This window comes from Daldinia decipiens, assembly GCF_022478715.1.
Source record: "Daldinia decipiens strain CBS 113046 unplaced genomic scaffold F4813scaffold_12, whole genome shotgun sequence".
NCBI lineage: Eukaryota > Fungi > Ascomycota > Sordariomycetes > Xylariales > Hypoxylaceae > Daldinia > Daldinia decipiens.
In genome coordinates this window covers 627,372-653,968 of record NW_026054555.1, presented here as the reverse complement: position 1 = coordinate 653,968, position 26,597 = coordinate 627,372, and the positions used below count along the sequence as shown (strand labels likewise).

The 26,597-nt window shown below is 45.9% G+C and overlaps 12 protein-coding genes and 1 non-coding gene across 13 annotated transcripts; 5 read left to right on the top strand and 8 right to left on the bottom strand.

Annotated features, from left to right (window-relative positions):
- Nucleotides 1–2: 2 nt before the first annotated feature.
- F4813DRAFT_388530 (NADH-ubiquinone oxidoreductase complex I, 21 kDa subunit-domain-containing protein) lies at nucleotides 3–774 on the top strand (the record flags this gene model as incomplete). Its single annotated transcript, XM_049246710.1, has 4 exons — nucleotides 3–62; nucleotides 120–136; nucleotides 215–420; nucleotides 491–774. 4 exons carry the CDS (start codon nucleotides 3–5, stop codon nucleotides 772–774), a joined length of 567 nt encoding a protein of 188 aa, XP_049100728.1.
- A 199-nt stretch (nucleotides 775–973) lies between these two features.
- Nucleotides 974–4,109, bottom strand: F4813DRAFT_43849 (fungal-specific transcription factor domain-containing protein). Its single transcript, XM_049248489.1, has 8 exons — nucleotides 3,876–4,109; nucleotides 3,736–3,759; nucleotides 3,519–3,640; nucleotides 2,953–3,434; nucleotides 2,593–2,894; nucleotides 1,996–2,505; nucleotides 1,691–1,860; nucleotides 974–1,621 (listed from the first exon to the last, which is right to left on the bottom strand). Exons 1-8 carry the CDS (start codon nucleotides 3,930–3,932, stop codon nucleotides 1,174–1,176), a joined length of 2,115 nt encoding a protein of 704 aa, XP_049100727.1. The 5' UTR covers nucleotides 3,933–4,109; the 3' UTR covers nucleotides 974–1,173.
- A 526-nt stretch (nucleotides 4,110–4,635) lies between these two features.
- F4813DRAFT_356198 (uncharacterized protein) lies at nucleotides 4,636–6,885 on the top strand. The gene has a single exon (XM_049242956.1). It carries the CDS (start codon nucleotides 4,855–4,857, stop codon nucleotides 6,607–6,609), a length of 1,755 nt encoding a protein of 584 aa, XP_049100726.1. The 5' UTR covers nucleotides 4,636–4,854; the 3' UTR covers nucleotides 6,610–6,885.
- A 1,362-nt stretch (nucleotides 6,886–8,247) lies between these two features.
- Nucleotides 8,248–9,339, top strand: F4813DRAFT_43806 (glycoside hydrolase family 61 protein). The gene is made up of 2 exons (XM_049248488.1): nucleotides 8,248–8,985; nucleotides 9,039–9,339. Exons 1-2 carry the CDS (start codon nucleotides 8,344–8,346, stop codon nucleotides 9,102–9,104), a joined length of 708 nt encoding a protein of 235 aa, XP_049100725.1. The 5' UTR covers nucleotides 8,248–8,343; the 3' UTR covers nucleotides 9,105–9,339.
- A 273-nt stretch (nucleotides 9,340–9,612) lies between these two features.
- F4813DRAFT_t62 lies at nucleotides 9,613–9,703 on the bottom strand. Its single transcript has one exon. It is a non-coding gene; the product is annotated as a tRNA-His (tRNA).
- A 154-nt stretch (nucleotides 9,704–9,857) lies between these two features.
- F4813DRAFT_395637 (general substrate transporter) lies at nucleotides 9,858–11,129 on the bottom strand. Its single transcript, XM_049247725.1, has one exon. It carries the CDS (start codon nucleotides 10,976–10,978, stop codon nucleotides 10,049–10,051), a length of 930 nt encoding a protein of 309 aa, XP_049100724.1. The 5' UTR covers nucleotides 10,979–11,129; the 3' UTR covers nucleotides 9,858–10,048.
- F4813DRAFT_395633 (uncharacterized protein) lies at nucleotides 10,920–11,699 on the bottom strand (the record flags this gene model as incomplete). Its single annotated transcript, XM_049247724.1, has 1 exon — nucleotides 10,920–11,699. One exon carries the CDS (start codon nucleotides 11,697–11,699, stop codon nucleotides 11,106–11,108), a length of 594 nt encoding a protein of 197 aa, XP_049100723.1. The 3' UTR covers nucleotides 10,920–11,105.
- Nucleotides 11,700–14,478: 2,779 nt separating this feature from the next.
- Nucleotides 14,479–15,518, bottom strand: F4813DRAFT_356193 (putative necrosis-inducing factor-domain-containing protein). Its single transcript, XM_049242955.1, has one exon. The coding sequence runs from the start codon at nucleotides 15,325–15,327 to the stop codon at nucleotides 14,851–14,853; it is 477 nt and encodes a 158-aa protein (XP_049100722.1). The 5' UTR covers nucleotides 15,328–15,518; the 3' UTR covers nucleotides 14,479–14,850.
- Nucleotides 15,519–16,696: 1,178 nt separating this feature from the next.
- F4813DRAFT_43767 (uncharacterized protein) lies at nucleotides 16,697–17,989 on the bottom strand. Its single transcript, XM_049248487.1, has 2 exons — nucleotides 17,970–17,989; nucleotides 16,697–17,789 (listed from the first exon to the last, which is right to left on the bottom strand). Exon 2 carries the CDS (start codon nucleotides 17,673–17,675, stop codon nucleotides 17,190–17,192), a length of 486 nt encoding a protein of 161 aa, XP_049100721.1. The 5' UTR covers nucleotides 17,676–17,789; nucleotides 17,970–17,989; the 3' UTR covers nucleotides 16,697–17,189.
- A 159-nt stretch (nucleotides 17,990–18,148) lies between these two features.
- On the top strand, nucleotides 18,149–19,585 carry F4813DRAFT_356188 (uncharacterized protein). Its single transcript, XM_049242954.1, has one exon. The coding sequence runs from the start codon at nucleotides 18,513–18,515 to the stop codon at nucleotides 19,191–19,193; it is 681 nt and encodes a 226-aa protein (XP_049100720.1). The 5' UTR covers nucleotides 18,149–18,512; the 3' UTR covers nucleotides 19,194–19,585.
- Nucleotides 19,586–20,960, bottom strand: F4813DRAFT_356187 (alpha/beta-hydrolase). Its single transcript, XM_049242953.1, has 2 exons — nucleotides 20,630–20,960; nucleotides 19,586–20,580 (listed from the first exon to the last, which is right to left on the bottom strand). The coding sequence occupies exons 1-2, from the start codon at nucleotides 20,765–20,767 to the stop codon at nucleotides 19,738–19,740; spliced, it is 981 nt and encodes a 326-aa protein (XP_049100719.1). The 5' UTR covers nucleotides 20,768–20,960; the 3' UTR covers nucleotides 19,586–19,737.
- Nucleotides 20,961–21,422: 462 nt separating this feature from the next.
- Nucleotides 21,423–23,335, top strand: F4813DRAFT_356186 (putative cytochrome P450). The gene is made up of 4 exons (XM_049242952.1): nucleotides 21,423–21,941; nucleotides 22,028–22,551; nucleotides 22,603–22,891; nucleotides 22,956–23,335. The coding sequence occupies exons 1-4, from the start codon at nucleotides 21,537–21,539 to the stop codon at nucleotides 23,274–23,276; spliced, it is 1,539 nt and encodes a 512-aa protein (XP_049100718.1). The 5' UTR covers nucleotides 21,423–21,536; the 3' UTR covers nucleotides 23,277–23,335.
- F4813DRAFT_356184 (uncharacterized protein) lies at nucleotides 23,336–25,934 on the bottom strand. The gene is made up of 6 exons (XM_049242951.1): nucleotides 25,606–25,934; nucleotides 25,484–25,538; nucleotides 24,399–25,419; nucleotides 24,229–24,338; nucleotides 23,883–24,169; nucleotides 23,336–23,824 (listed from the first exon to the last, which is right to left on the bottom strand). The coding sequence occupies exons 1-6, from the start codon at nucleotides 25,700–25,702 to the stop codon at nucleotides 23,442–23,444; spliced, it is 1,953 nt and encodes a 650-aa protein (XP_049100717.1). The 5' UTR covers nucleotides 25,703–25,934; the 3' UTR covers nucleotides 23,336–23,441.
- Nucleotides 25,935–26,597: the final 663 nt, after the last annotated feature.

The following is a 26,597-nucleotide window of genomic DNA, read 5'->3' as shown; positions in this document are numbered from 1 at the left end:
GAATGGCGAACCCTCCGCAGCAGACGTATATCCCTAGCAAAGTCGTCCAGTCCGATTACCCCGTATGTACCGTTACCAATTGGGTTGTAGATAGCTCGCTAATTCGAATTATAATTTAGCTCATCGACAATGACCCGTACGTATTGATCTCGAACTTCTAAGATATTGCCTGGCGGTAGAACATGGAGCTAACATGTGCCTGGTGGCGCTGTAGACATTTCAAGAGGGTGGTAGGCTATGCCCGAACATCAGACTATGTGCACGGCACCGTAGCCGCAGCGGCTGGCCCGGGCTTGCTCTGGACGATGGAGAAATTCGCACCTTCGCAAGTTGGCCGGGGCGGGTTTGCGAGAGCCATGCGCTTGGCTGGCGCAATTGGAGTGATAGGTGGATTCCTATATTTCTACCAGCGATCGAGTCGTACGTTCTACTGACCCATTATTCTATCCGAAAGAATATCCCCACTGACATAATGTACTGTCGCGTACAGTACGGTTCTACGGCATGTCGGAGAACGCCCGTGAAGTGGAGTTGGACATGCGGGAGATGGTAGACAAAGTCAAAGCGGGTGAGCCACTATACGGCGAGAGCAGACTGACACCGCACATGCAGGGCGTTGCGGCCCGCCAGTCGCGATACTCTGCCCTTTTCACTGCGGTGCTGCCCTGGTTTAACTTCGTCAACCACAACCAGCACGGTGTCGACACAGCAAAGTACTACCGACGAGCAGAGCAAGAGTTGGAGGCTGAGCGTCTCGGCAAGAGCAGTTCATAGATAGCAACAGTCACACCTGTGAAGAAAAAAAGCTCCTGTTACGTGTACATATATTGACGTTTATCAGCTACTAAGTAGCCAGACCTCAGGGAGGCTAAAATTTAAGCAGAAAATGCAAAGTTCCAGATTTCTTTTTCTTTTATTTGTTATGATGCATATATGCTAGATGGTGTTCGTCTAGGTTATGGGGTTATTATATGTATACATATATAAAAGGAGGGGCGATGTATTCAGACGAATTACCCCGTAGTTCAACCTGGTGTCCTAAGATATACCTTAGCTCAGATACCCAGGTATGCACGTATTTATGTAGATAAACAAGCCGCCATTGCGTCCATCCAGATCTAGGCACGCGGGTTGAGTAACTGGATGTCTTGACTTATCTAGGTTAGGGGCAAGTCACGACGGCCAACTTGAGGGGTTTATTCCCGAAAGATCTTCCTCGAGTAGCCCTAGCATATGATTCCCCCCCGAGAACCAATCTCCTAGCTGCGCTGTCTGCGCCATGGATCTGGCCTGATCATCAGTACCAGCTAAATCAAAATTGGCCGCGCCATCTTCCATAGGCATGAAGCCCAGTTGACTCAAGTACATGTTAAACTCGTTGCCTACGGGCACCATGTCCTGGTCAATGGGCTGTTGGGCCTTGGCCTCAATATATAGCTGCGCGATGTTATATAGCACTTGACACAGTTGGTGCAGCTTGCTAATTGACTCTGATAAGTCGCACGCTGCCTCTAGCGATTGTACAAAATCTGCTAGGCGCTGCAAATCTTCCGCACTTGACGTCTCGATCACCAAGCAGAAAATGACGATGAATGGGATGAATGGCGCGTAGAGAATCGTCCTTTTTGTACGTGGTGTTTAGTTAGGAGTGGGAACTTGGACAAGCGGGTAGGTGGCAAGTAGTTCTCACCAGTGAATATATACAATCTTTAACGACTGGTCATCCATCATCTCCATAGCTTCTTGGTGACATGCCATGGCTGCCCGAGCCGAGTCAATGCACTCATCCGCAAACGTGCGTGAGCGGGTTCCTGTGGGCGGCATAGCACGGTACGTAAGGGCTAATGACGAAAGATACGACTATAGGGGATTAGTAATAACCTCTCGAGGATAGATCGATAGAAATATGTCTGGAGTGTAGAGCTCCCTATATAGTTCCATTGGGAAGTACCGACTAAGATGGTTTGGGGATATAAGAAACTTCATATTACATACAACTTCGTCCGATTTTAACATTATAGCAAACATACGGCCCTCGGTGGCATCGGTCGTGTTGAATTCGGAGAAGAGCGCCAGACTTTCTGTCATCAGATGTTTTTGCTCTGAAGTTAGAATGCCGACTTGCTCGGCACGGTACGTCTCGGACTGCCGCAAGGCGCCGGGACTGTATAAGCGCTCGTATATGCGGCCCTGTATCTGTGCATGCTTAATCCACAGCGTCATAACCTCGTTTCCAGGATACGTTGCTGCCCTAGTCTCAGGAACAATATGCGGTAGCGAAATATCATAGTCCTGCAGAATGGAGGCTCGACCTAGTCGCAGCGACAGCCCCTTATCTAACATGTATGTGCACCAAAACAGTAGCGACTTATCTGCCTTCTTCTGCGGGCTGTCGTCTTTCATACTGTGAACTTGATGAAGGCCCAGCGTCCGGCACATATGCGCAGCCCGCTCTGCTAGAAGCCATGCTAGGGATGGACGTGAAATATCTATCGAGAAGCTCGACTTTCAGCGCATTACGTTAGCCCAGAAATTAATCCACCGGAATGTTATGAATGTTTCATTCTATTTAGAAAGCAGCAGGAAACTCACCGCCATGAGTAAGGCCTCGATATTCTCTAACGTTGCCGGCATAAGGAGATTGAGGTTGGATAGTACTGTGTCTAAGTTCTTCTGGCACATATTGAAGTATCGGTCGGACTCGGCTTTCTCCTCAGGGGTTTTGGCACTCAATTTTACCTCGAAAAATACATACGCAAGACCGGAGTTAACTAGGATAAATGTCGCGTCCGTGATATCTTCGGTATTGAAGTAGACACGTCGGCATTGATCGGTAAAATGTTCAACATCTATGAAGCAGTAGAGGACAGCAAGCATCATTGGCAATGGGCCATCTACAGTAAAGAGTGAGCGAGCTATAGGATTCTAATAGTGTCCTAGATAGGTACGTACGTTTCATATCCCGAAGTGTTTGCGCCACGATTTCCATTGGGGGTAAAGGTAGATCCCGTAAAGGGGTCTTGGAATGATGCTTCTGGCCAGGCAGGCGAAACTCGTGAAAGGACGACACGGTACGTCGGTTTTCCTGCATCTGTACGATCTGCCGCAGAGAAGACAAGGCTGCGTCGATCTTGGTGTTACCGCCTTGTTGCTCTAACGGGGTTCCTTGCACGGCATGCTCGAGAAACTCGCTCGCGAACGCAGTATGTGCGGCTAGCGACGAGTTGCCCTCAAAGTCCCCCGCATCCTCAGAGTCAAACACCGTGCCAGCTGTATCATCTCGACTACTTAGAGACAATGGGGTTAGCTTGTCGAATTGTCGTCGTGTAGAGCTTTCAGCAGATGAGGATGCAGGTGCTGATATTGGGCTTAGATTCCGCAAAAGCGTCTCGATACCACCGAGCCGCTCCTCGATTAAATCGATCTTTCGCTCACTAAGGGGGGAACAAATGTCTGTCAGTAAGCGTTCCCTCATTTATCGAAAGATATGTCACGAATACTAATAATATCCTGCTTACTATTGGCTAGAAATTAACACTCGTTGTCGCGGTTCCTTAGGCTTTTGGCCAGCTCCCGTGGAACTACATGACCTCTTGGCGCTTCGACAATTAGAACACGGTGACGTCTTATCACAACGTATCTACCAACACGAGTTTACATGTTAATACATAAACTTGATAGCTTCCATCGTAGAGATGACAGGGGAGGTAGACAACAGTAGGGTGGGATCCTTACCTTCCTAAGTCTGCATTGGTCACACTATGGTGCGAATGTTACTTAGCCATCAGGTCTCAGTCAAAAATCAACGATAGTATCACACCAAGACAAGCCAAATTGAGCATAACGGGGCCGGCAGGATCCGGGGTCTTACTTACTGCTCGCCTCGGCCCAGGAGACCCTAGAACACCGGCTTCGGACACCTCGGCGTCCATGGTGGCGTTTATAACAAATTAGTCCTCTTTGGCCAGTTGCAGGTTGGTATAATCATATGCGGGGGCCATAGAACAATAAGCTATGTGACGATTCGAAGATACGTCTTGCTTCCGGATTTAAGTTGGCATTATGTTCTTGCTCAGGCGGTCTGCTTTAACATCGGCATCCGCGGATCCCGGAAGGATGCTTTAAAGGCTTGGTCTGGTAATCTGGTTAGCATTAGTTCATACTTCTACATAGGAACGCTTATGATTTATATCACGGTACCAATCAGATGAAGCACTACATTTCAATATAAAATCTTGTTGGAATTGCTGATGCTTGTCAGCTCGTCTTCAATCCGTATCATCTAAGGAGGAAACATACAATAACGAAATATACACTCTAGATATATTTCATGGAATCTCTCATAAGCAGGCCTTTAAAGATGATACGTTATGAGAAACTTTATATAAATAAATTAACGTGATGTTTTATTCGACAAGTAATCATTAAACGCTGCCCTCACGTTCCGCGTATGCAGTTACTCCGTGAACTACATGAAGGTAAACCCTAGAGTTTAAATGTGAAGGAGAACATTGAAGTTAGTGAATCCGATAGGCTTCATTTTAATAGTGGATACGTCTGTTGGGTAACATTACATCAGCAAACCTTAGTACTAGATATAACTTACCAGTATTAAGTACCAGGCAGGTCCCTGTTATTACATAATTCCCATTACCTAAGTTACCCACCAATGGAAACGCGATGCGATTCATCACCAAGTATTCCTTATCGATTTCTACATTATATTTCAGGTCGCGACTCTCGAACTCCGTACCTATCATACCTACCTAAGGTATCATATCGTATTGGTCCGTAATTAAGCAGGATTCGATTTTTGATCTTTGGCCTCCGCCAATAGAACGATACGAAAGTAAAATGACTTGCAAACGGAAGCGTCTACAGTCCGACATCACGTCTAGAGCAGCTATATCGAAGCGATCTCGTCATACCACAGAACCCGATCTATTATCACCGTTATCTGACGAACTCCTCATACGCATCCTCACCTTTTTGCCTCTTCCAGATCTCTTAAACACTTCTCCTGTATCTCGGCGCTTTTATCACCTATCCGGCGACTATCAGCTATGGAAACGCCTATACTATTCGCATTTCGTCCTACCCCGCGCCCTTCGCATTCCGGGATTCCGGGATGGTTCCGCCAGAGAAGGCAAGCTACATTACTCCTCCCGCAAAGCAGTATGGGCAGATGGAAGAAAAGGAGGCTGGGCAGATATGCATGTTGGAGATTCGGATGACAGTTCGAGGGACTGGAAGAAACAATATAAGCTGCGCCATAACTGGTCTAAAGGAAAATGCGCCGTCGAAGAGCTGCAGCTTAGACAAGAACTTTCTTTACACGAAACGAGTCTATCGCATAAGGTCCTTGTAAATATTACCGAGGGTATCGCGATAACAGCAGATGCCACTACAGGACTACGAGCGTGGGACTTGAAGACGAAGCAACTCTTAGCACAGATTGGTCTAGGAGAAGTTGACTCGGGAGCTGCTCCAAGTTGCATTGCGATAGACGACCAAAAGATTCATCAACATATCCTAGAAATTGCCATAGGTTTTATAGATGGGGGATTCGGGGTTTGGGCATTAGACGTGGAAGAAAGGAGGATCCTGCTGAGATATCGGCACAAGAAATCCAGCAATGGGGAGTTAGTCGGAGTTGCTTTTTCTTATCCATACCTCTTAACAGCAACTAAATCCGTACTCATATCGATGTACACGTTCGACGGTCCTAATAAGACGGATTGTGCTAGCACTCTAGAATCTACTAGAGAGGTCAATAGCTATGTGCGGAATTTCGAAAACAAACCCGGGCAAGACTCAGGGAGGATAGAGCAAGATCCCAAGATAGTGACACTTCAAGCACCCTACCTACTCACATCACTCAAATCGCATACTTCAAGAGCCCCTTTAACATTATCCATCCGGAAGACAACTGGTAGTATCATAGCTTCGATTGTTTATACATTTTCGACTCTTCAAGGGTGGTGTTTAGGCATACAGGATTTACACTTACGCCCTCCTATATCCCGGTCAAAACACACGTCGGATATAATAACAACTCGATTAGCATACACGTTACCAGTCTGGAATAGCTCTTCCCATTTTCCATCGACACTAACATCACCAGCCCGACATACAGGCCTACAATCTTCACATCAAGAGAACGGAGCAATATATGGACCCATCAACTTATGTTATACCCATCCCTATCTCCTCGCAACACTTCCAGATAATACATTAATTCTATATCTCTGCACATCAAATGCGACTTCACTGTCGATATCACCTGGCATCCGGCTTTGGGGACACACATCCGGCATAAGCGACGCTGAAATAACGGCACGCGGAAAGGCGGTTAGTGTCAGCTCCCGCGGCGAAGAGATTAGAGTCTGGGAACTTGAAGGGAGGGCGCACGGCAAGAGTATCGAAATACGCCCAGCTACTAGACCTACCGCCAATGACAAAGAAGGAACAGATGATCCCGCTATTATCGATACCACAGCTGTCCAGTGGGATGGCCGGCGGAATTGGGTCGGTTTTGATGACGAGATGGTTATTGTTCTTAAAGAATCAAGGGGGCGAGAGAGTCTAATGGTTTACGACTTTACGTAGCGTATAAGCTGGCGTGTAATAAATACCGCAAGTAAAGAGACCCAATCTAGGTTGAGGTATGAATATTCGTTAAGTATATTCGACCAACGCATGCTGTTAAGATACTTTTTATGTGCATTGCGATTACCTAAAGGTACTATTTATAAATGATGTTCTAGCAATATATGAACTGGCACGATGTCTTAGCCAGGTACCTAAGATAACGAAGTCCTGAGTTCCGTGACTTTCCTAACTTAAGGTACATATTGCGGATATTGTCATATCAGCCAGCTATTTCTACGATACGAAAGACAGACTATTCGGCTGTGAAGATTAGCAATGTGCTATCAAACTCAAATATCGCGAGAAATTTAAATAGTTCAAAATTTTCGTAGGGGCCGTATTGAAGCTATCCACACTGAGGTCCTATTCAGTCACACTGATGATCATAGTCTCCACCTACAACAGCCCTCCGGACGAACTCGACCGCCAATACTATAGACACGGTAACACGGCCGAGATGAGGCACGAAGCACGCTCATACCATATGACCAAGGCCCGCTACAATATTCTCGCTACCGATCCATGGGCTCATTAGCGCCGAGTATGACTAGTGCGCCGAATGGTGAAGGCCAAGGTGGGGAGGTGACGGATACCCGATCCGCCCCTGGCTGTGAGTCTACTTTTATCGTTCAAGTGCTCGGAACGATGCCCTGTATTTCAGCAGGGCTTTACTCGGCTGGGTAGAGCCTCACGCCGATACGATAACACCGAAAAGGACGGCTACGCTATCATTTAGTTATGCTTAGAGATGAGCCTCGGTCTTCTTGGAATTTCCATATGCTGACAACCCTATTCCCCTTTGTTCGGCACAGTTATCCAAGGGGATTGATTCTACATTGTCAAACCAGCAAAGTCTTCCAATACATTCTGTTGAATTATGCTTGCAGCGCAGCACAGCGACAAGGGGGAGGCGGAATCGCGGATTTAACCTATATAGCCTAAAGTCGCCGTATTAATCATATATGAGCTATGATCACATTGTGCGCCGGACGTTATATAAACGACAGGGAAACGTCCCATTTCGGTCCCGCGATGCGACCTTCCCCGGACTCTGGCATGCCGATATATCTAAACGTATGGGGAAGTCAAATGTTGTCTGTCAGATTTGTCACGCGTGTATTCCAATTGGTTGCCTCCTGAGCCACCACCTGATTGGAATTTCATATCTAGCGCGATGGGTACAGCCTCAATTTGGCCGAAGAAGCGTCTAAGGTCTTCTACGCGCTGTGAAATTCGTAGTCATGGGCCAACCGCCGAATATGATGTGGCCTAGTTCAACTACCGGTCCGCCAGGCCGTGTCTTAGCTTTCTCGCACGCTCGTCTAGCTGGACGGAAATGCTCGGATGCACCTGTGGCCCATACTTATGCGCTCGGGAATTATTTGCTCAAGTTAATATCGATCCGTCGAGTTGGAGTGCTTCTAATGATAGCACCAACCCCGGCGGCCGACCATGGGCAAGTACCGCACCCACCGGGAGAGGTCGTGGGCCAGCATTAGGGTGGTCTAGACAAAATCAGACCATGGGGATATAATGTTGCGCCGTCCCTATCCTAGCCTGGTGTGAATCTGGTTGCTCTCCAGCACGATCAGCATAAATACTACCGTGTCTCGCTGATTGCCAAGGCCTACGATTATCCATCCTCCGTCCTAATAGCAAGCATCACCGCGCTTTACGTATTCTGGTGTCAAGATGCTCTTCTCACTTCCTCTTCTCGTCGCACCGGCCCTGGTCGCCGCCCACGGTGCCGTGACAAGCTACGAAATTGGTGGAAAGACATACGAGGGTTACCAAGGATTTTCTCCCGTTGCGGGAGCCCAGATCATCCAAAGACAATGGCCCGACTACAACCCGATCATGACTGTCACCGACCCTAAGATGACCTGCAACGGTGGTACCTCAGCGCCCCTCGCCGCCGAAGTCCCAGCCGGTCAGAACGTGACTGCGGTTTGGAAGCAGTGGACCCACGAGCAGGGCCCCGTGATGGTGTGGCTCTACAGTTGTGACGGTGAATTCACTGCCTGCGACGGCAAGAGCAAGAAGTGGTTCAAGATCGACGAGTTGGGCCTATGGGGCAACGTCTTGAACAGCAACAACTGGGGAACTGCTGTTGTTTTCAAGGACCTCAAGTACTCCAGCCGGATTCCCAAGACCCTTAAGCCCGGCAACTATCTCATCCGCCACGAGCTGCTCGCTCTCCACCAAGCAAACACTCCTCAGTTCTACCCCGAGTGTGCGCAGATCAAGGTTACCGGTTCCGGTACCGCCACTCCTCCGGCCAACCTCCTAACCTCCATCCCCGCGTATGCTGCCCAGTCCGACCCCGGTATCATGGTAAGCAGTCGATCCAATCTTTCTGTGCATATTCGAGTGCTAACAAAAGCTAGGTTGACATCTACCAGGGTGGTGGCACTTCATACAAGACCCCTGGCCCCGCTGTGTGGACTGGTTAAACAAGACCATGACAAGATCTTGACGATGAATAATGTATGGCTAGGTGATAGAAATTCGTATATTTCAAAAGCAGCTTAATGGTTGATACTTTAGAATATATCACCTTTACGTCACCAATTGCTTCTCCGTGTGATTCATCGAGAGTGTAATGCTCAGGTAATGCTATGTGAAGGAATCTTAAATAAACTATCGAATCTTGAAGCCGTGGGATGAATGCGTGATATGAGAATAAAAATAAAAATAGTATGGAGCTACCTGGATCATTCCATATATCGAATATTACCGCCCTTTGTTTTGTTGCGCATCCCTCCAAATTGAACCAAGGTATTAAAATAAAGTCAGTGTGAATCCTGAAGACCTGAATCTAAGTATAGGTATTTTATTTGACAAGAGTCATGACATCTGGGATAAAAAGAAAAGGCCAAAAAGAAAAGAAGATGAACACTAAAGGAACCTTGCTAAAGTGGCAGCAATCGGACTCATAAAGTAGGTAAAAAGCAAAAAGGTTGGCGGTACTGGGAATCGAACCCAGGTCTACACGGTATCAGTATATTCGCACATCCACAACGTGTTGTACTATCCACTATACTATACCACCCTTGTTGGTGAAAAACCAGGTGGAATTTCAACCTATAACGCCAACACCGTTGTTCCAGCTGGTCGCACTAGGCCGATGTTTAACCGACATAATTTCAAAACTGAGACAGAAAATCACCCAAGTTGAAAACTTCGCTCTAGGACAAACAAATTTGGGGATATTTACTAAAACATAAAGCAAAAGTTGTAACCCGTATTATTACTCGCTGTTGATATCGCTGGTTATTGCAAGTAACTACTTTATGTCTAATATCTAACAGATTATAAAGACATCAGCTGTCTCGCTTGCTAGACAATGCCTTGCCCTCCGTAACCGCGAACATTTTCGCACTCCAACCCTGCAAATTTATGGGGGAGGCAAGGTTAAAAAGCTACCATTGTCGACCTTGTGTACGAACCATGACTTTCTTTCTTTGGCCAATACGAAGAACTGCTGGTTATCTTGAAAGCTTCTGCCTCCGGTCTCAGGCAAAAATGCCCAGACGAGCAGTCCTGCCAAAAGGTTGGTAGCGGCAAATATGAAGAACAGCCAGAATTTCAAATTGTTGAAGCCAATCGGTGTGAGGATCGTGATAATAAAGTTGGCTGAACCCCATACGACGACGCTGATGGCACCACCCTGCGCTCGCGCCTTGTCCGAATATATCTCAGTTGGAATCAACCAAACAGTCGTCAACCAGCACGCTCCAAATATAGCTGTTGAACCCACAAGAGTTAGGGTTCCCATGGACAATTTGAACGCGTAGTCATCCGTGAGAACGCCCATCGCGACAAGGCCTAGAAGGGCGAAGCAAATTGTCAACCCACAGCTACCCCCCAACATTAATTTCCTGCGCCCGTATTTGTCGACTGAACGCGTGGTGAAAACCATGGTAATAAAGTAAAAAGTGTAGTTGCCGAGGGTTGCATACTCTGCTACCCATGATGGTAGTCCTAGAAGTTGAAATATTTGCGAGCCGTAGACTGAGACTGCCCCGGCGCCTGTCATAGCCTGGTTGAACTGGACCATTATTGTGATCATGTTGGGGTGAAACCGGCCAGGTCCACAGCATAGCCTGTCGAGGAGACACCCCGCTGCCTCTTCAGCTTCTTCTTGCTGGACTTCTTGGAGCTCTTGGAGCTTGTGGTTTGCCTGGTCATCCCCATAAAGGTTTGAAAGTACCACCCGAGCTTCATCCGTCTTTCCTCTACTTACTAACCAGCGTGGGGACTCTGGTAGTTTGCCCATGATCATCAGAAGTGCTACGGGGAAAGCCTGCATGAACAATATAGGCATCCTCTAGGCCAAGCTACTGTTCTTTATCCAACGGGAGAAGCAGAGGTTCAATGCAAACGCCACTAATAGCCCTCCAATGTTTGCCCGAAACTCTTTTGCCACTATGAAGGTTGGTCGTCAGTAACTATCAAAGAAGTTTAGAAGCAAATAGGGCTATATGAACTGGGTATTCCTGCGGAAGTACGGTAGAAACGATCAGAAGGGGTGTAATTGAAGGGATGTTCTCACAAGCGGTACCACGAGCATTGCCCTCGGAAAGTTCGGAGCTGTACACGGGAATTACTGTATCGATGCCGCCAATCCCAATCCCGAGCACGACCCGCCCGACCATCATGACCCAGAAAGCACAGCCGTGCCATGTTTCGTCGATATATGACGAAAAAATTCCAGGAGTGACCATCAAGATACCCCCAACTATAGTTACGCCGAGTGAAAGGCGAATTGACAGTTTTCGGCCGTATCTGTCAGCAAAAAGCGACGCTATTATGGCACCTGCTACGCATCTAAGGTAGTAAACAGCGACAATAACCCCGACAAGAGGGGAGTCTCTTGATATATTCATGATGCGGAGATAGGATGTGTTTGTATTGACTAGGGACATCATGCCCTGATCATACCCGTATAGAGCAATGGCTACGCACGAGAAGCGTTCCACGAGTTGCTCCAGCGTCCACTCCCATGGTAGACATTTCTTCAGGCTCTCTGCTAAGCTAGGGGGCATGATGGCCTTGCGCGAAAGTTTGAAATTCGGAGTGGTTCTCGGTTTGCGGTAAAGGTATTGTGAAATTGTTAACGATTGCTCCGTCAAAGCTGCGCGGACTGCTTCGCTATGATGTATAAACGAAAGTGTGAACCGTAAAGGAAATATAGGATAATCAATGGGAAAGATTGTTATGTGCGATGGCGGCGAAATAAATCTGCCTCTAAAAGATGGTGGTACTCAAGTATGATTTTGAGGTCGTTAACTCGGATTCCAGATGAAGTTCTTAAGAACAGAGGGGGACCTTTGAAGGCTACGTGTGATGGGAACTGGACACTTACACGCTCTTGCTGTTACTCCATTACCAATTACCCCTGATCGTAACTGCTAGGAAGTAAGAAATTTCGTCATCGTCTACCAAGGCAATGTACGTGAGCTATAAACACGAATGACATCATTTCAGGTATATACACGGGCCTTCCACGAATGTTGGTGTGGTATATTAACAGGGAGCTTCATATAACGTACAGGCAGGTGTATTAGAATTTCCATAGTCCTTTCTGGAAGATGTAAGTCCTAAGCTCCCCTACTTCTACCCCTATGTAGGTAGTCTCTCGAGGCGCGCACAACCTAGGAGAAACCAAACTATCGATCAAGATCGTAATTGCGTAAGGAAAGGAAAAGATAAAAAGCTTTTTTAAAGTATATTAAAACATATAGTTATTGCCACTATTACATCGTGGGATTAGCTGTTTAAAACGGTTCTTTTATAGTTGACCCCGGATCCAGTCAGGTACCTAGATAATCATTGAACATAACTAGAAAAAAAATAGAGGCTTGCTTGCAGACATCCTACCTAGGTATTTCTCAAAGAAGTTGTTGCTGTATTCCTCCAGAACCCGACTGCAGTCTCAGTTTTCCTATCCAGTTCCCCGGTCCAGTTGCGCCCTAGCTCCTCCCTCGCCCACTGCGTAAACTTCTCTCGGATTTCGTTTGGCTTGAGAATTCTGAACTTGATTGCGTCATCCATGATGACAAGGCTATGATCGTGCTCTGGATGATATCAAGGTGACATGCCTCAAGCTGGCGATTGCACGCGGGGGAATCATGGGATGGGTCGTTCACTGTTCGCTGTAAAGAATTCCCCGGGAAGAATTTCGAGATTGGTGACATAAGAGTTATGGATTCTAAGTGAGTAAAAGAGAAGCATAAAAGATATTTGTACCTAAAGGTAGGTATGCAAGTATGGGAGGACAGACATGTTATACAACGGCGGACCAGATATATTCACAATACCTTCTATTTGGCCCGTGCACCCAAACCCCCCTCCCCCTATTCTTCACTCCTTTTTAGATGAGACTATTTCAGAGATAAGTAGCATCTACATTGAAAAGGTCGAGAAAAGGAATTGGCATCCAAAAGTTCATTTGCTTCAGCTAACCTTCTTATGTTTTCTAGTTTTTGGATAGCTGTTATATTAGCAGTTGCCGCATCATCGGACATTAGGAAACCCATCCCATTTATGTATTCGAAAACACCAAAGGTCTAACAGGTTGGGAAATCTGTTAGCATACATCAACGAATGAGTGGAGAGCTAGAATCAAAACTGTGACTATCAACATCGGGAAATAGACGGAAAGACACACCATCTGCAAAACCTCGATAATAGTCTTGATGGCCCGATCGGCATCTGATCTTCCCGCAATAGGTTTGTTAAGCAATTGTTTCAACTTCGCCTCACTCATTGGATTCACATTCCGGAATAACTTACCCTTAAACCTACCATTAATACCACTCAATGCAGCGAAGACGTAGAAAAGGTCGTACTAGGTTTCCCAATACACAATAGCCATTGTTAATATTGCAGGATAGTTACATATATGTAAGCCATAGAAGAATTAGAGAAGTCAGAATTAATATTAGTACCTAACCTAGGTATCTCTAGCAATTCAATAAAATATATATTATTATAGGCTTAGCTTACTGTATTTCGAGGTAGGTAAAATGCCAAACTTTTCTACTACAACAGTCCAGATGGTAGCCTGCACACGGCTCGTCTACCAATTGCAAGATGATCCACCGTCATTCTTACACGGGTCCAGCCGGTACACTATGAAGAGGATCGATCACCTGTCACTCCAGGGAGTGCAGTCCAACAATAAGTTGTAAATCACACAGTATGCGTTTTCAATATGAGGTCCTTCCGTAGTATACCTAGTGCAATTTCCATATATAAGGTGGTTAGAACATATTCTCCCGGTCATAGATATACTACTACTACTACTACTACTACTACTACTACTACTACTACTACTACTACTACTACTACTATAATCATACCATATTCTCACTTACACAAGTACCAGATACTCAATTTAGCATCATATTTAAGGAGCCCCTCCTTACTTTTATTATTGTGATATTCTTATCAGACTTGGTTTGTTTGAGCCAGTATCCTTTGAACCATTTTCAACATTAGTTAGGTTGAGGGGTTAATGATATTTACAACAGAACTGTCAGGCAAGCGTTAGGTATCATGTGCTTGTTGTAAATCTTAGAGGCTTTTAAGGGGGTTAAAGCTACGAGTTCTGATTCGTTCCCCCCTTGTCTTTTACCCCGACCTGCCCCTGCAGCTTGCGGTTACCGTGCGTGATATATAGATCTGTTCAACCAATTATATTTTCCCAATTCTATTTTGCTTAGCCGCCTGCTCAACGTTGGCCGATCATATTTCTGAGAACTATAGCTATGGACTCACAAGGGAATGGTCGTGTTAGTGATGCATTTCGAGAATCCAGAATTTGAATGTTAGTTTCTTGTACAACTAATTTGCTACGTAAACACACCCATAGGACCATAACTAGGGTTTATTAGGGTATTTATAAAAAAAGTTGCATTATTATCGTGATACTCAATATGAAGATAATAAGACCAAGACTCAGTCTGTGTGCTAACCAACAACTTCCACGTCCCATTGAATTCACTCCCACGGGATCTATGAACGCCCCCGGCCTAGCGGCCATATCTTCTTTATACGTCATAAAATAGACTCTTCCTCCAGCCGGCACCAACTCGTCAAAGGTCCCCGCCGCCAAAAAAAACATCATCGGACGAATTATGTCTTTTGTCATTACTCATGTCCATTTGACTATGACCTCCAGCTCTTGACCACCTAACCAACATACCAGCGAACCACATGGCCCGAACACTCCATCGTGCCCTCCGCCTGCATCTTTCCATCGTGTTGGCCCGCATACCTCTTGATGACCTCGTCGATGACATCCACAATATCCTGGTTATGCATTGAAAACTCGAACCCTGCGTTATCCCCGTCTGTTTCTCGTGAGATGCCAAACTCGCAAGGACCTAGGTAGAGGTTGTCACGATAGCCCGCCGGCCTATCTGTGAAGTCCACGCCCCAGTCGCCAGCATCCCCTAATACGCCTCGGCAAGTTTGTTGGCAGTCTGAAGAGGACGGCGCTGATGTTGATGAGGTGCCGGTTCTGTCTGTGTATGACAAGGTGTTGCAGTATCCCGTGGTGGACTTGTCGCCGGCGCAGGCATCTTGCCTTTGTATTAGTGGAGAAGGAATGCCTGCCGCGAGGGCGGCGGCGAAGAGAGTTGACAGCAAGAAGATCGAGTGGAACATATTGTCTCAAGCTATGAGTTCTCGTAAACTCATGATATTGTCACTCGCGATGCCTTGGCTAGTGTAGTTACCGCCATGCTAGAAGAGTAAGTTGGATTGCGGTGGGTGAAAAGTATTGTTATATGCTAAATTATATGCTGAATTATACATGTGCCGAGTCTATATGCTGGTTACCACTCTGACAGGCCCAGTCGCGCATGTGACGTGACAAGTAAGATCGTCGCAGTGTGATAGACCGACAGAGGTGGACTTCTACATCACAAACTCGGCCAATCAGGTCGCTATACTGCCATTGTAATTCAACGAATCAGAAGATCAAAATCGATTAATTCAAACTAAACTTTGTCTTCAGGTGCCCAATAACCACGTATTGTTGCTTCAATATTGGCTTGTTGGCCTGTGGTTATAGTGTAACTGGAAATAAAAAACTACCAACTCATAAACCCATAACTATCAAATCTACACCCATGATTCAGTCTCAACCCGAGATGATTTATCTGGGCCATTGCCAAGATGCGCTGATGTCTCCAGTATGCCGCGGATGAAATGGTTAAAGCAATATATATTACCGGTTCTGAGTCTCCATGAGCTAGGCTAAGCTCGTTCGCGTCGCAGGATAAGATTCCTCCTCGGCCGACTAGTCGTTGAACTGAACCAGAACGTAGAGAGGCGAAGTGGTGTGTGAAGGCTACCTTCTAACAGTTGTATTAATGAGTCGCTTTTCATTTTATTCGAAGAACTCACTTGTCTTTTTGAAAACTTTTAAGGCCTCCCATAAGTGTGACTTATCGTAACTGAGTCTCGAGCTAAGTCTTATTCTTAGACTTCTTTTATAGCTAGCTCTATATCCGTGTTGTCCTTTTCGCATTGCCCACATGACAACTCTTGGGTGATGTCGACTATATTGCAGTTGGGGTTCGGGCAAGGAATTCGAGTTTCGTATGGCTTACAGCCGCAACGATATGTAATTACAAGCTTGCACATTTTATTGGCTAGTCGCAATGGCTTTCGGTAGTTGTAATCTTCTTCAGATGCTTCTGACTGAGCTGGTAGTTGAAAGAAATATCTTGGAAGGGTCTTAAAAATTAGATATAGGGCACCTAGGCGAGTATATATAGTCGAAGAGGTCGTCCTGATGATGAAGCAATCCGTAGTACTTCAAATTGGTCAAGCCTTTGATAAAGCTTGAGCACCCACAAGCTTTGACTGGCGTAAGTTTTATTTAAGCCACAGCTCTTATATTGATGCGCCATAGATAACTCAAATGACAGGTATTTTTTCTACCTCGACGAAGTAACTGGGCGTAACCAAGTCTCCATATAACCCAGACAATCCGGAAGCTCGGACGGGTATCTGCAGGTTTCGTGCTTTTTAATACCCTCCATTTTGATCAGCTCGTAGTAACAGAGGCTACACAAGATCTCCCACGGGTCATCAATGCCGACGCCTCATCTTTGACGTCCATATTTGCATTCCCTCACACGTTAATATTCGTAGACGGTTATCGAGGCAATAGTTTGCGATTGGATCATCCTGTTGTTTCTCCTCATGCCGATTCCCGTGAGATGAAGATATGTGCACAGCCCTGTCCCTCGCCCGTTAGTCGTTTGACCTTTAAGTCATAGCATTCGGTATCGGAGTGTCTAATTGATGAGTTTGATCGTTCAGGTGTTGAGTGATTTTGACTTACGGTGAGGCCATTCGTACCACACTAATACCAACATAACTTTGACCCCCAAAGAGGAAGTTTAGACAATAACCGTGCCACCGAAGGTATATAATATCGCTCTCTTAACGTTCAATTTTCAAGCACGGGGCCCTTATCTCCATAGATCGGATCTTTCTCGAACCATGGCAGATTTTTAATACACCTGTACCTTGGCCTCTTCGTTCCTCTTGCCGTAACACATGTCCCAACTGTAGCCCTTCAGGTAGGAACCCACCATCTCAAATCCACCTGTAAGATCTTCCAATAGCCTATGCCCGACACCAGCCGGCACGACCAATACATCGCCCTTCTTAACCTCTTTCTCCACCTTGTCGGGATTGCCTTCGCCGCCGAAGCAGAGCTTCGCCTTTTCGTTATTAATGCACAACAGTTCGTGCGTGGTGGAGTGGAAGGGAGTAGCAGAATACATTGTAAAACGCCACTGAGGCTCCACAACGCCAACTGATGTGAGATGTGACTCTATGGCAGATGCGGTAAGTGTTGAGGGAGGAAAAACCTCATGATAGTGTAATAGCGGTTTGTTTTGGATGCTCGTGTTGGGGATAAGTCCGTGCGCCGGAATAAGGTGACGAGAGACACGAAGTGAGGTTAAAGGTGTGGGAGTTGGCTTTTGGATCATGATGATTACCTAGGTGGTGTATGATATGAACTATAGTCGATGATGTGTAGAGATACGTAGAATAAGATTCGTAGTAGATAGGTACATGTTGATATCCATCAACACATATTTGCTCTATTAATATTTAGACAAGTAAAATATTAATTCGAGATCCGAGAGATGCGCAGTGCAAATATTAGGTACTCCTATTTTCCTCATACCACTTTTAATGCATAACATTTGCTGAATGCATTTTACTCGAACCCCTTATCTTGGGCAATGGGAATTCAAAGACTTGTAAGAGGTACTACCTACCTAATAGGATTGCAAATGACGATAGGATTTATCATGTGGCTTTTTAATAGGCAATAGACTGCCAAAGATAAACCTGATCATTGGTGAATTGTGACGTTGGATTACGTGGGCACTGTGTCTCGGTCTCCTCGGCGCCCGCCGCAGGCTCAGCTACTCAGTTATTTCGCCAAGAAGCCATCAAACCAAATCTAAGGAATTGTGAACTCCGACATTACCTAAACTCCGCAGGGAAGAGAACTTCATGAACTTCATCTTACCGGTGCTTGACGGAGATAGCTTCCAGCAGCAATGCGAAAAGCAACGACGTATGGATTAAACACATTCAATCCTCAAGGCCAATGCTCTTTTCAGAGACAGGACATGTAGTACATATAGCTGGGTGTTCGCCCTATTTGCTTTGCCATACGTTTATCACGAAGTTGGAACTATATTTCAATACACATTTACATACGACATCAACAATACAGCTTAGAAGCATTTCGCAACTTTCTGATTTTAATTTAAGCATCCAACTTCCGACAACTCTACATAGAGTCATAGGCGATGGCTTACGGAAGATCAATCATCATTACCGGCGGGACGATAAATCTGGGTTACTATACCGCGCTACAGATTGCCAGGGCACATCCCGAATACCTGATCATCGTCTCATCACGATCAGACCGCGAGCATGCCGCGGATACCATAAATAAGACACTCGGTCAAGAAAACGTAGTTTACATCCCGCTCGATCTCTCAAGCCTACAGAGTGTATGGACTTTTGCTGAAGGTTGGACATCGAAGAATTACCCCCCTATACAAGCCTTGGTTTTCAACGCGGGTCTGCAACATCCTGGATCATTAGTCAAAACTGTTGATGGCCTCGAATCAACTTTCGGTGTCAACCATGTTGGCCACGCTCTACTCTTCCATCTCCTGTGCCCTTATCTTGCCTACAAGGCTCGGGTAGTCGTCGTTTCCAGCGGGACTCACGACCCAGACCAAAATACAGGTGGCATGCCCAAACCGAACTACATAAGTGCCGAGGAGATGGCACACCCCACCTCTGCCTCAGCTAATAACCCGGGTCGCCAGCGGTACGTTGAAAGCAAGCTTGCGAACGTACTATGGACGTACGCGCTCGATCGCCGCCTGAAGCAGCGTGTTCCGGAACGAGATATCACAGTGAATGCTTTTGACCCAGGTCTGATGCCGGGCTCCGGATTAGCGCGTGAAGCCGGTTGACTTTTGCGGTTCCTCTGGATGCATGTCCTTCCAAGGATTATACCACTTCTCAGGGTTCTTGTCTTCCCGAATATCCACCATCCGAATGAATCTGCGGCTTCGCTAACACGTCTCGTGGTTGGCTCAGATGTAGAAGGTGAAAGTGGCAAGTACTCCGAGGGTAAGAAAGCTATCAAGAGTAGCAAGGAGAGCTATGACGAGGCTAAGCAAGACGATGTTTGACAATGGACAGTGAATTATCTTGCAAAGGGGGATGAGGAACGAGAACGTTTCGAACGACTGAAATGAACTAGTATTATTTTTCTAGTTTTTCTTTCGTTATCTCACTTGTAGGCTCTATATAATATCAGGTTAATATAACTGACTTCGGAAACCTAGCGGAAAGCGAGGGTATATTTCTCTAATGATAACGTACCCCCATCAATTTAATTAATATTAGACTTGATTTTAATCATAAGTAATTAAATGCTATCACTAATAACAACATGTGAGAACATCATTTTCCCCGAGTGACAGTGCCATATTAGGTAACTACCTGTTAGAATCAACCCGCAGCTTGTTCCAAAAACTTGAAGACCCTAAATAGGCTACCATGAAGATCTCCTGTGGAATTATTAAGAATATCGATATCTGTCGGGACTTCCCTAACGTCGAAGCCATGGCCTTTACCTTTAACAATCTCCAGTAAGACTTTGACGCCCAAGCCTTCAAGGGCTTTTGCTACACCACGGCTTAACTCCACATCAACGGCAACGTCTGCGTCTCCATGTAGTAATACTGTAGGAGGAAGCTCTCGGTGAAGCCCAAACGAGGCGGGAAATAGTTGACGGAATTCTTCGGGGATGGCACCAATACCACGTTCGTTGATCTGTTGTGCCAAGCCTCGTACATCTGTCAATACATCCGGGTACAACGCCGCCTCGTGCAGTGCTTTTATCCAAGTGTATCTCTCATCTGTTGCTATGTCCTGCGGGAACGCATAACCGTCAATTCCAACCGACGTTGCTCTGACAGCATATATCTGTTCCACGACAGATTTGAGGTTATCGACCGGTGTAGTTAATGGTTTCCCTGGCTTAACATATCGTGGTGCCGCAGGATCAAGCATACCGTATATCGGAAGGACAGCCGTAACCGGCGGTGATTGGGGATGAGCCACTGTGGCGAGCGCAAGGTAACCACCGGCACTGGAACCGGCGACGATCAGTCGGTTTGACCTAGCAAACTGGTCTCGTACCCAGTTGGTGGCATCGACAGCATCTTGGAGAATATCAAGACCATTAGCCTCCGGCATTAAGCGGTACGATGGCGTGGCGTACGCCCAGCCGCGTCGGTGGCAGGCATTTATCAGCCAGTACGGCGGAAATGTAGTCTTTTCACCAATCACCTACACTCGTTAGTTTTTATCTTGATGATGGGTAGTATCAACCAGTTACAAGATAACCACCGTGGAAGTGGATGAGAGCGGTCCCGGAGTTAGGGTCATACCCTTCAGGAGCTTGCACATCGATCGTCAAGGACAAGCTTCCTGCAACTTTATACACGCTGGTTGATGTCTGGATTTGAGTTCCCATTGTCGGCTGTGCTTTTTGACAGAAATGATAATTACCTACTATGCTCGGAACACTTAGAACAAATGCTAACTAGCTCTTCAAGGAAGAGATGGCTTGTAACTGGTGGTACTAACCCCAGAAAGAGATGCTGGAATCTGATTTCTTTATCATAGTGAGTTCGCAAATAGTTCCCATTCAAAGAATTACTGAGGGGACATCGGTAGAAGAATGAGACAATACCAGCTACTCCCATGTGTTCCGCTTTTATTCCAAATGCGTGTAAACTGATTGGCTAGTCGGGAATCCCCCCCCTCCCCTTTAATTGCTTTCTTGTAACCCTTCTACTCGGCTCTAGGCTAGGAGCGCGGGACTTAAGTTACGCTCCGGTAGGTAACTGATACGCGAAGAGTAACTGACATCATGGCAAGCACATATTTGGGAGAATTACCGCGGAGAATACCCACAATAAACTGTCATGAACTGCTATAATTCTTGGAGTTATCGTGTACTTAATTCAATGACAGGTCATGTTTGTAGTTATCAAAGGATCACCGTTTGGATTCGATGATTCGCTGATTCTATCAGTCATTTCTTGAAAAGCCTCGTATCGAATTTGTCTGGTTCGGAGTTCACCCTCAGCGCTACCTATTCAACTGATACATCATGTTGCGTGAATTGTTTGGGTAAGTTAAAAACCTAAGGTACTCTATTAGAGACAAGTAGTAGCTTTCGTTCAACACAGCTCAACCATCTATAAGAACTAAAAACGGCACCCAGCTTTAATATATTCATGGTAATAGAAACGGATCTATTTCACACAATGGACTATTTGGAAACTTCTCCTAAATTAAAAGTAGCTTTCGTAGCTACAACCACTCTATTGTTGTTCCTTACTATATATGTGGCTTACCAAAAATTATTCCATCCTCTGTCGAAGTATCCTGGGCCATTTCTCGCCTCTCTCACCAATGGCTGGAAGGGTTATTACATCTACAAGCTAAACCTACACGAACAACTTCTCAATGCGCATATCAAGTATGGCCCCGTTATAAGGGTTGGACCTAATGACCTACATTTCTGGAATGCGGACGCCATATCGCCAATTTACAAGTCGGGGAGACAGATGGCTAAGACAGAGTTCTACGACGGCTTCACTGCGTTTAAGCCAAATTTGTTTGGCGGCAGGGATGAAGATGTCAGTTGCTAAGATCCTCAAATTAACATACTGCAGATATAGAGTTAGTTACCTACCTAGGTAGCCATTGTACTAATTTAAAGTAGATCCACGCCCTACGCCGACGACAACTATCACATGGATTCTCGCAAGCTTCTATATGGAAGATGGAGCCGTTGATTGATGGTCAGATGAAGATACTTATTGAGAAGCTGAAAAGGTTAGCCCAGAACCAGGAAGTATTCGATTTCAAGCGCCTGATCGGATTTTATGTATTTGACATCCTAGGCGATGTTGCCTTTGGCCGTTCCTTCAATACTCAAATAAGCGAGATGGCCCCTGAGATCCCTGCCATTAGCGACCATATCTTTCTCTCGAGTCTCCTCGGCACCTTTCCGTTTCGTTCTTTCTTCAAGAGTGTTATTCCTATGCTACCTATTCCCCGTCTCCGTCAGTTAATAGGGAGCAGAGGTAAACTTAAGGAGACCTGTGCCGACTGCGTGGAAACAAGGAGACAACAGTCATCTACTAGCCGTTCGGATCTAATGCAGCATCTGTTAGACGCTAAAGATCCAGAAACCGGAGCCAAGCTGACAGACCCAGAGATCAATTCGGAGGCATGGGCTATGCTGTGAGTTCTATCGAGATTTTACAAAGAAGCGACACGAAATAACTCTTACAGAATTGCTGGATCCCACTCGACCTCGGGGAGTCTAAGCCTCTTGTTCTGGCACTTGCTTCACGATGATCAGGTTTTGAAACAAGTCGATAAAGAAATCCGAGATATCCTTGGCGATCTTCCAGATGATAAGATTTCATATCCCATCAAGGGTCTCGAGTCCTCACTCAATTATACTAGAGTCTGTATCCAAGAGAGCTTTAGAATAAGTCCCGTTTTCAGCATGTGCTTATGGCGACGCGTCCTCAACCCCGGAGGAGTTGATATAGATGGCCATCATATCCCGCAAAATGTTAGTTAAAAAAGAACCACTTGACTCGATGAAAACAACGTCTAATCTCTTACTTATTTGGCAGACTAATGTATCTATTTCGAATTACGCTCTACACCACAATCCCAAGATTTGGGGAGCGGATATAGAGGACTTTTCACCCGAGCGATTCCTTGAGGCCGACGGAAAGTCGATGGCGAGCAATCTCCTCCAATTCAGTATCGGCCACCGTATGTGCATCGGCAAACATCTAGCCATGACGAATATTTGGAAGACGTTGACCACGTTAATCAATAAGTTTGAGTTTCATCCTGTATCCTCCGAACCACGCGTTGAGATGGAAAGTTCGGGTATCGGAGAGATGAGAGGGCCATTTCTCTGCACAGTGACAATAAAGGGGCATTGAGCTATCGATACGATAGGGTACGTTCAACAAGACTGGAGCATATATGGTAAAATTAAGCATGGGAGCTAGGAGTACCGTGTCATTATGATATCTAGACTACCTAAAGATTGACAACCAAAGCCTTCCTCTAGTTATGTTCTCGATTGGTTTATTGACTATACAATACTAGAAAGTCTCCTGTCCCATATTTACAGCCTCAAAACGTAGAATTAGATCTGCTAGATGGCTCATATCCGATTTATCTAGCTTTGTTTCCGGGGTAAAAGAACTAGAATTCGGAAGGAGGCTGCCAGAGGGATATGGAACTGGATTTATTTCCGAATTGGTTGTGTTCAGTTGAAGTCTTGCCAAAGCAGCGAATTCGGGTGCCTGCTGCATGAATAATCCCTCACCTGAGAAGGTATCTATGCGTATATTGCATTCCTGCAATCGGTGCATGTTCCACTCCCAGATGTCCTCCCACCTGTCTATTGCCTTGAGGAGTGGCTGGGTATTAGGCGGAACGAAACCCGATATTGTTCGTTGATGATATACCAAAGCAAGAAGAGCTATAAGGTCTGATTAGCATATATGACATCGATAACCATTCCTCAATATAGACTTTACCATTGATAGCTACGAATAAGCTTAAGCAGCTCGCTGGAAGAACAGCTTCGTAGTTAAACATGCCATCAGGGGTAGTTGTTAGTAGGCGCAATGCCTCAACTAATGTGAGCATGCGCGGCGAAAGAGATCCGAGGCGTGTCAATTCGAAGAATTCCGACGCAGAAGCAGCTTGGAAGTAGACTTCTAGACATGGCAACTCATTCGTCATTTCTTGAAGCGCCATTCTAGGGATGCAATTATGGAATGTCAAAAAGCCACAGTCGAGGAGGAATACGTATGACACAATTCTTGAGCGAGGTTAGGTCGCGTTCAGATCTCCAAGTATGAAATAATAGTCTGAACTTACCTGATTAGTTCTTCACGGCGAATGAATTTCTTCCATCTGACATCATCTGGCTCTTCTAATGACAGGTCGTGCTTGTGGGTAGCATAGGGGATACCAAGAGATCTAACGGCCTACAGATAATCAATACCTTGTCAACAGTAGGTTAGTAAGAGCCTAATGGAGCCACTCACTGATACTAGGGCAGTAAACCTATAGCGCCTAATCCTTTGTTTAGCAACTTCGTTGCCTTCCCATTTCTGCATAATGCAGATGAAATATGCGGCTTGGAAAGTGGCGACAGCCCCTGAATTATGGACCTCGTCGACATTCGTATATCCATCACAATCAAAGATCTTGGAGCTGAAGATGGCATTTTCGGCACTATCGAGCAAAAGTCTTCCTTGTTCTCTATGCTGTGGAAATGGTGACATGACTGCTCCTAACAGAACCATCGCCATTACTAGGAGAGGGTGAGCAAAGGCGAGGTTGAAGGACGAGCGGTGAACAATTGGACAGTGTGGGTACCACCGTTCCCAGAAAATGGCAAGTAGTTTTGGCATTTCCTCGATAGAAAAGATGTTGTTGGCAGCTGATGTTATCTGGGAGAAGTCGGTGCCCCGCGTAGTAGTAGACTCGAGGAGTCGACACACCCCCGCGCCCTTAGAAATGTACACGGTCCTGTAACTGTATACACCCATAAGACTCTGTGGTTGCATAGATGGCCGTCTGTAGTTATATGAGCTATTCACTCCCGTAGTGCGAGTGAAGTTTAATAAGAATTGGAGACGTATGGGACGTTGGATCCTTTGTGGGGGATGTTCTGTCGCAGGCATGAGCATAGTTAGATCCCCTACATAAGGCATTCCGCCACCTAATTCGTAGTCGATGCCAAAGAATGACAAGTCAATGAATTCGGTACCGACATTGAGCTCTTCGGAGTTAACGGGTCCGGGTCCGAGTCCGGGTCCGGGAGCAGAGGTGAGGACTTCGGAACCCGCGCTAGTTTCGGCCATCGGGGAGCCGCGTCTATAGATGCATTGTTTCCTCCGTTCTGTGCATTCAAGACACGGCATTTGAAGATCGCATGCCCTCTTGAGAGTTGTACAACCTTCACAGGCGCGTTTCCGCCTGCCAGCTTGAATAGCCGGAGGCATGTCCACACCACGCTGGACTCTAAGAGAGCATGACTTATAGTGTCTCCTTAAAGCATCCCTATAATTATGATTAAGTCAACAGGTTAGTTCTAGTTGCAAGTGGAGTCGTAGGAATATCCAACCCTCGTTTAAATTTGGCGGTACAGAATTCGCATGCAAAGCTACGATCTGCAGTGTCTATCGCTTTTTATCAGCAGCAAGTCATCACAGTACACTGATTTTATGGGCGAGCAGAGAGACATACGAGCTGTGGCCACATGTCTTTTAAGGTGCTCATGTCGACGAAAAGTCGTCAAGCATGTATTACACTTGAAGGGCTTGGCGGCGTTTGGCTCCGGCATTGGTAACGCATTTCCCTCAGGCCTCGTTTCTACAATTTAAATCTTATAGTGGTATACAATTCGTTTATGAAATACCTGGCATATGGATGATATTATAAACGATATTCTTGAGTTTGCTTGGCGATGTTTTGAGCACCTATTGTGGCTTGTAATAACAGAAATGTACTAACGTTTGGTATTAAGATGTCAACTATTTCGTTGTGACGACCATAGGGAGCTTCGAGAAGAAAAGCTAAGGCCGCCCGATAATTCCGACTGTGCTCCAACTGCATACCTTTTTTAGATACCACTAAGCCACAAAATTATGGGGCAGACAGGAGTTGCTCCAACTTCTTTTTAATCCCGACCGAAACGCAGCCGGGGTTCCACTCATTTTTGAGTACTTCTCCTTTTTAAACACTCCCAACTCAAGTAGGTACCTATTTATAGGGGGGGGGGGGTTTCCATCTTCATTCTCCGCAAATGGGCTTGCTCCTTTATTAATAAATAGCTGCACCCACTCAGATCTCTATAGCAATAATTTAAATAGGTCCTGGCTGTCTCGTTTCGTCGGTGCGAGAAATAAGGAACTTGTGCGAAAGGCTCCCAGCATTCATATGGCTTCCGATCCAAAGAGCTCCTCACACTTTCGAGGTGAGCATTGGGATCTGCGCCGTTTTCAAGCAGCAAGACAGCTATATCATATGCTTGTTATACCGCCCCAGAGTAGTCATCAAGCATGTTAGTATCCGCTCCCTTTTTCAGTGATGGCCGGACAACACCAACCGTGTAGTTTTTTTCCTTGCCATTGTGCACACAAAAGAAGTAGCTCAATGCATGCTTCTCGAAGGTTTGTTGCTTAAGAATTTTGAAACGCCGATCGAGTTCGGCAATTAGAGCTATATCGCCATCATTT

Bases quoted from the DNA above. Each gene is read 5' to 3' on its own strand.
- F4813DRAFT_395637 (XM_049247725.1), bottom strand. From the start codon at position 10,978: ATGCCTATATTGTTCATGCAGGCTTTCCCCGTAGCACTTCTGATGATC.
- F4813DRAFT_356186 (XM_049242952.1), top strand. From the start codon at position 21,537: ATGGTAATAGAAACGGATCTATTTCACACAATGGACTATTTGGAAACT. The intron at 21,942-22,027 runs GTCAGTTGCTAA...AATTTAAAGTAG, and splicing joins TTGGCGGCAGGGATGAAGAT to ATCCACGCCCTACGCCGACG. The intron at 22,892-22,955 runs GTTAGTTAAAAA...CTTATTTGGCAG, and splicing joins GCCATCATATCCCGCAAAAT to ACTAATGTATCTATTTCGAA.
- F4813DRAFT_43806 (XM_049248488.1), top strand. From the start codon at position 8,344: ATGCTCTTCTCACTTCCTCTTCTCGTCGCACCGGCCCTGGTCGCCGCC. The intron at 8,986-9,038 runs GTAAGCAGTCGA...AACAAAAGCTAG, and splicing joins AGTCCGACCCCGGTATCATG to GTTGACATCTACCAGGGTGG.
- F4813DRAFT_43849 (XM_049248489.1), bottom strand. From the start codon at position 3,932: ATGGACGCCGAGGTGTCCGAAGCCGGTGTTCTAGGGTCTCCTGGGCCG. The intron at 3,641-3,735 runs GTAAGGATCCCA...TCGTGTTGGTAG, and splicing joins ACCAATGCAGACTTAGGAAG to ATACGTTGTGATAAGACGTC. The intron at 2,895-2,952 runs GTACGTACCTAT...TCTTTACTGTAG, and splicing joins AACACTTCGGGATATGAAAC to ATGGCCCATTGCCAATGATG.
- F4813DRAFT_43767 (XM_049248487.1), bottom strand. From the start codon at position 17,675: ATGATCCAAAAGCCAACTCCCACACCTTTAACCTCACTTCGTGTCTCT.
- F4813DRAFT_356198 (XM_049242956.1), top strand. From the start codon at position 4,855: ATGACTTGCAAACGGAAGCGTCTACAGTCCGACATCACGTCTAGAGCA.
- F4813DRAFT_356187 (XM_049242953.1), bottom strand. From the start codon at position 20,767: ATGGGAACTCAAATCCAGACATCAACCAGCGTGTATAAAGTTGCAGGA. The intron at 20,581-20,629 runs GTAACTGGTTGA...TAACGAGTGTAG, and splicing joins ACTTCCACGGTGGTTATCTT to GTGATTGGTGAAAAGACTAC.
- F4813DRAFT_356193 (XM_049242955.1), bottom strand. From the start codon at position 15,327: ATGTTCCACTCGATCTTCTTGCTGTCAACTCTCTTCGCCGCCGCCCTC.
- F4813DRAFT_356184 (XM_049242951.1), bottom strand. From the start codon at position 25,702: ATGCCGGAGCCAAACGCCGCCAAGCCCTTCAAGTGTAATACATGCTTG. The intron at 24,170-24,228 runs GTAAGTTCAGAC...ACCTCGCTCAAG, and splicing joins CGCCGTGAAGAACTAATCAG to AATTGTGTCATACGTATTCC. The intron at 23,825-23,882 runs GTAAAGTCTATA...CAGACCTTATAG, and splicing joins CTTATTCGTAGCTATCAATG to CTCTTCTTGCTTTGGTATAT.
- F4813DRAFT_356188 (XM_049242954.1), top strand. From the start codon at position 18,513: ATGGCTTACGGAAGATCAATCATCATTACCGGCGGGACGATAAATCTG.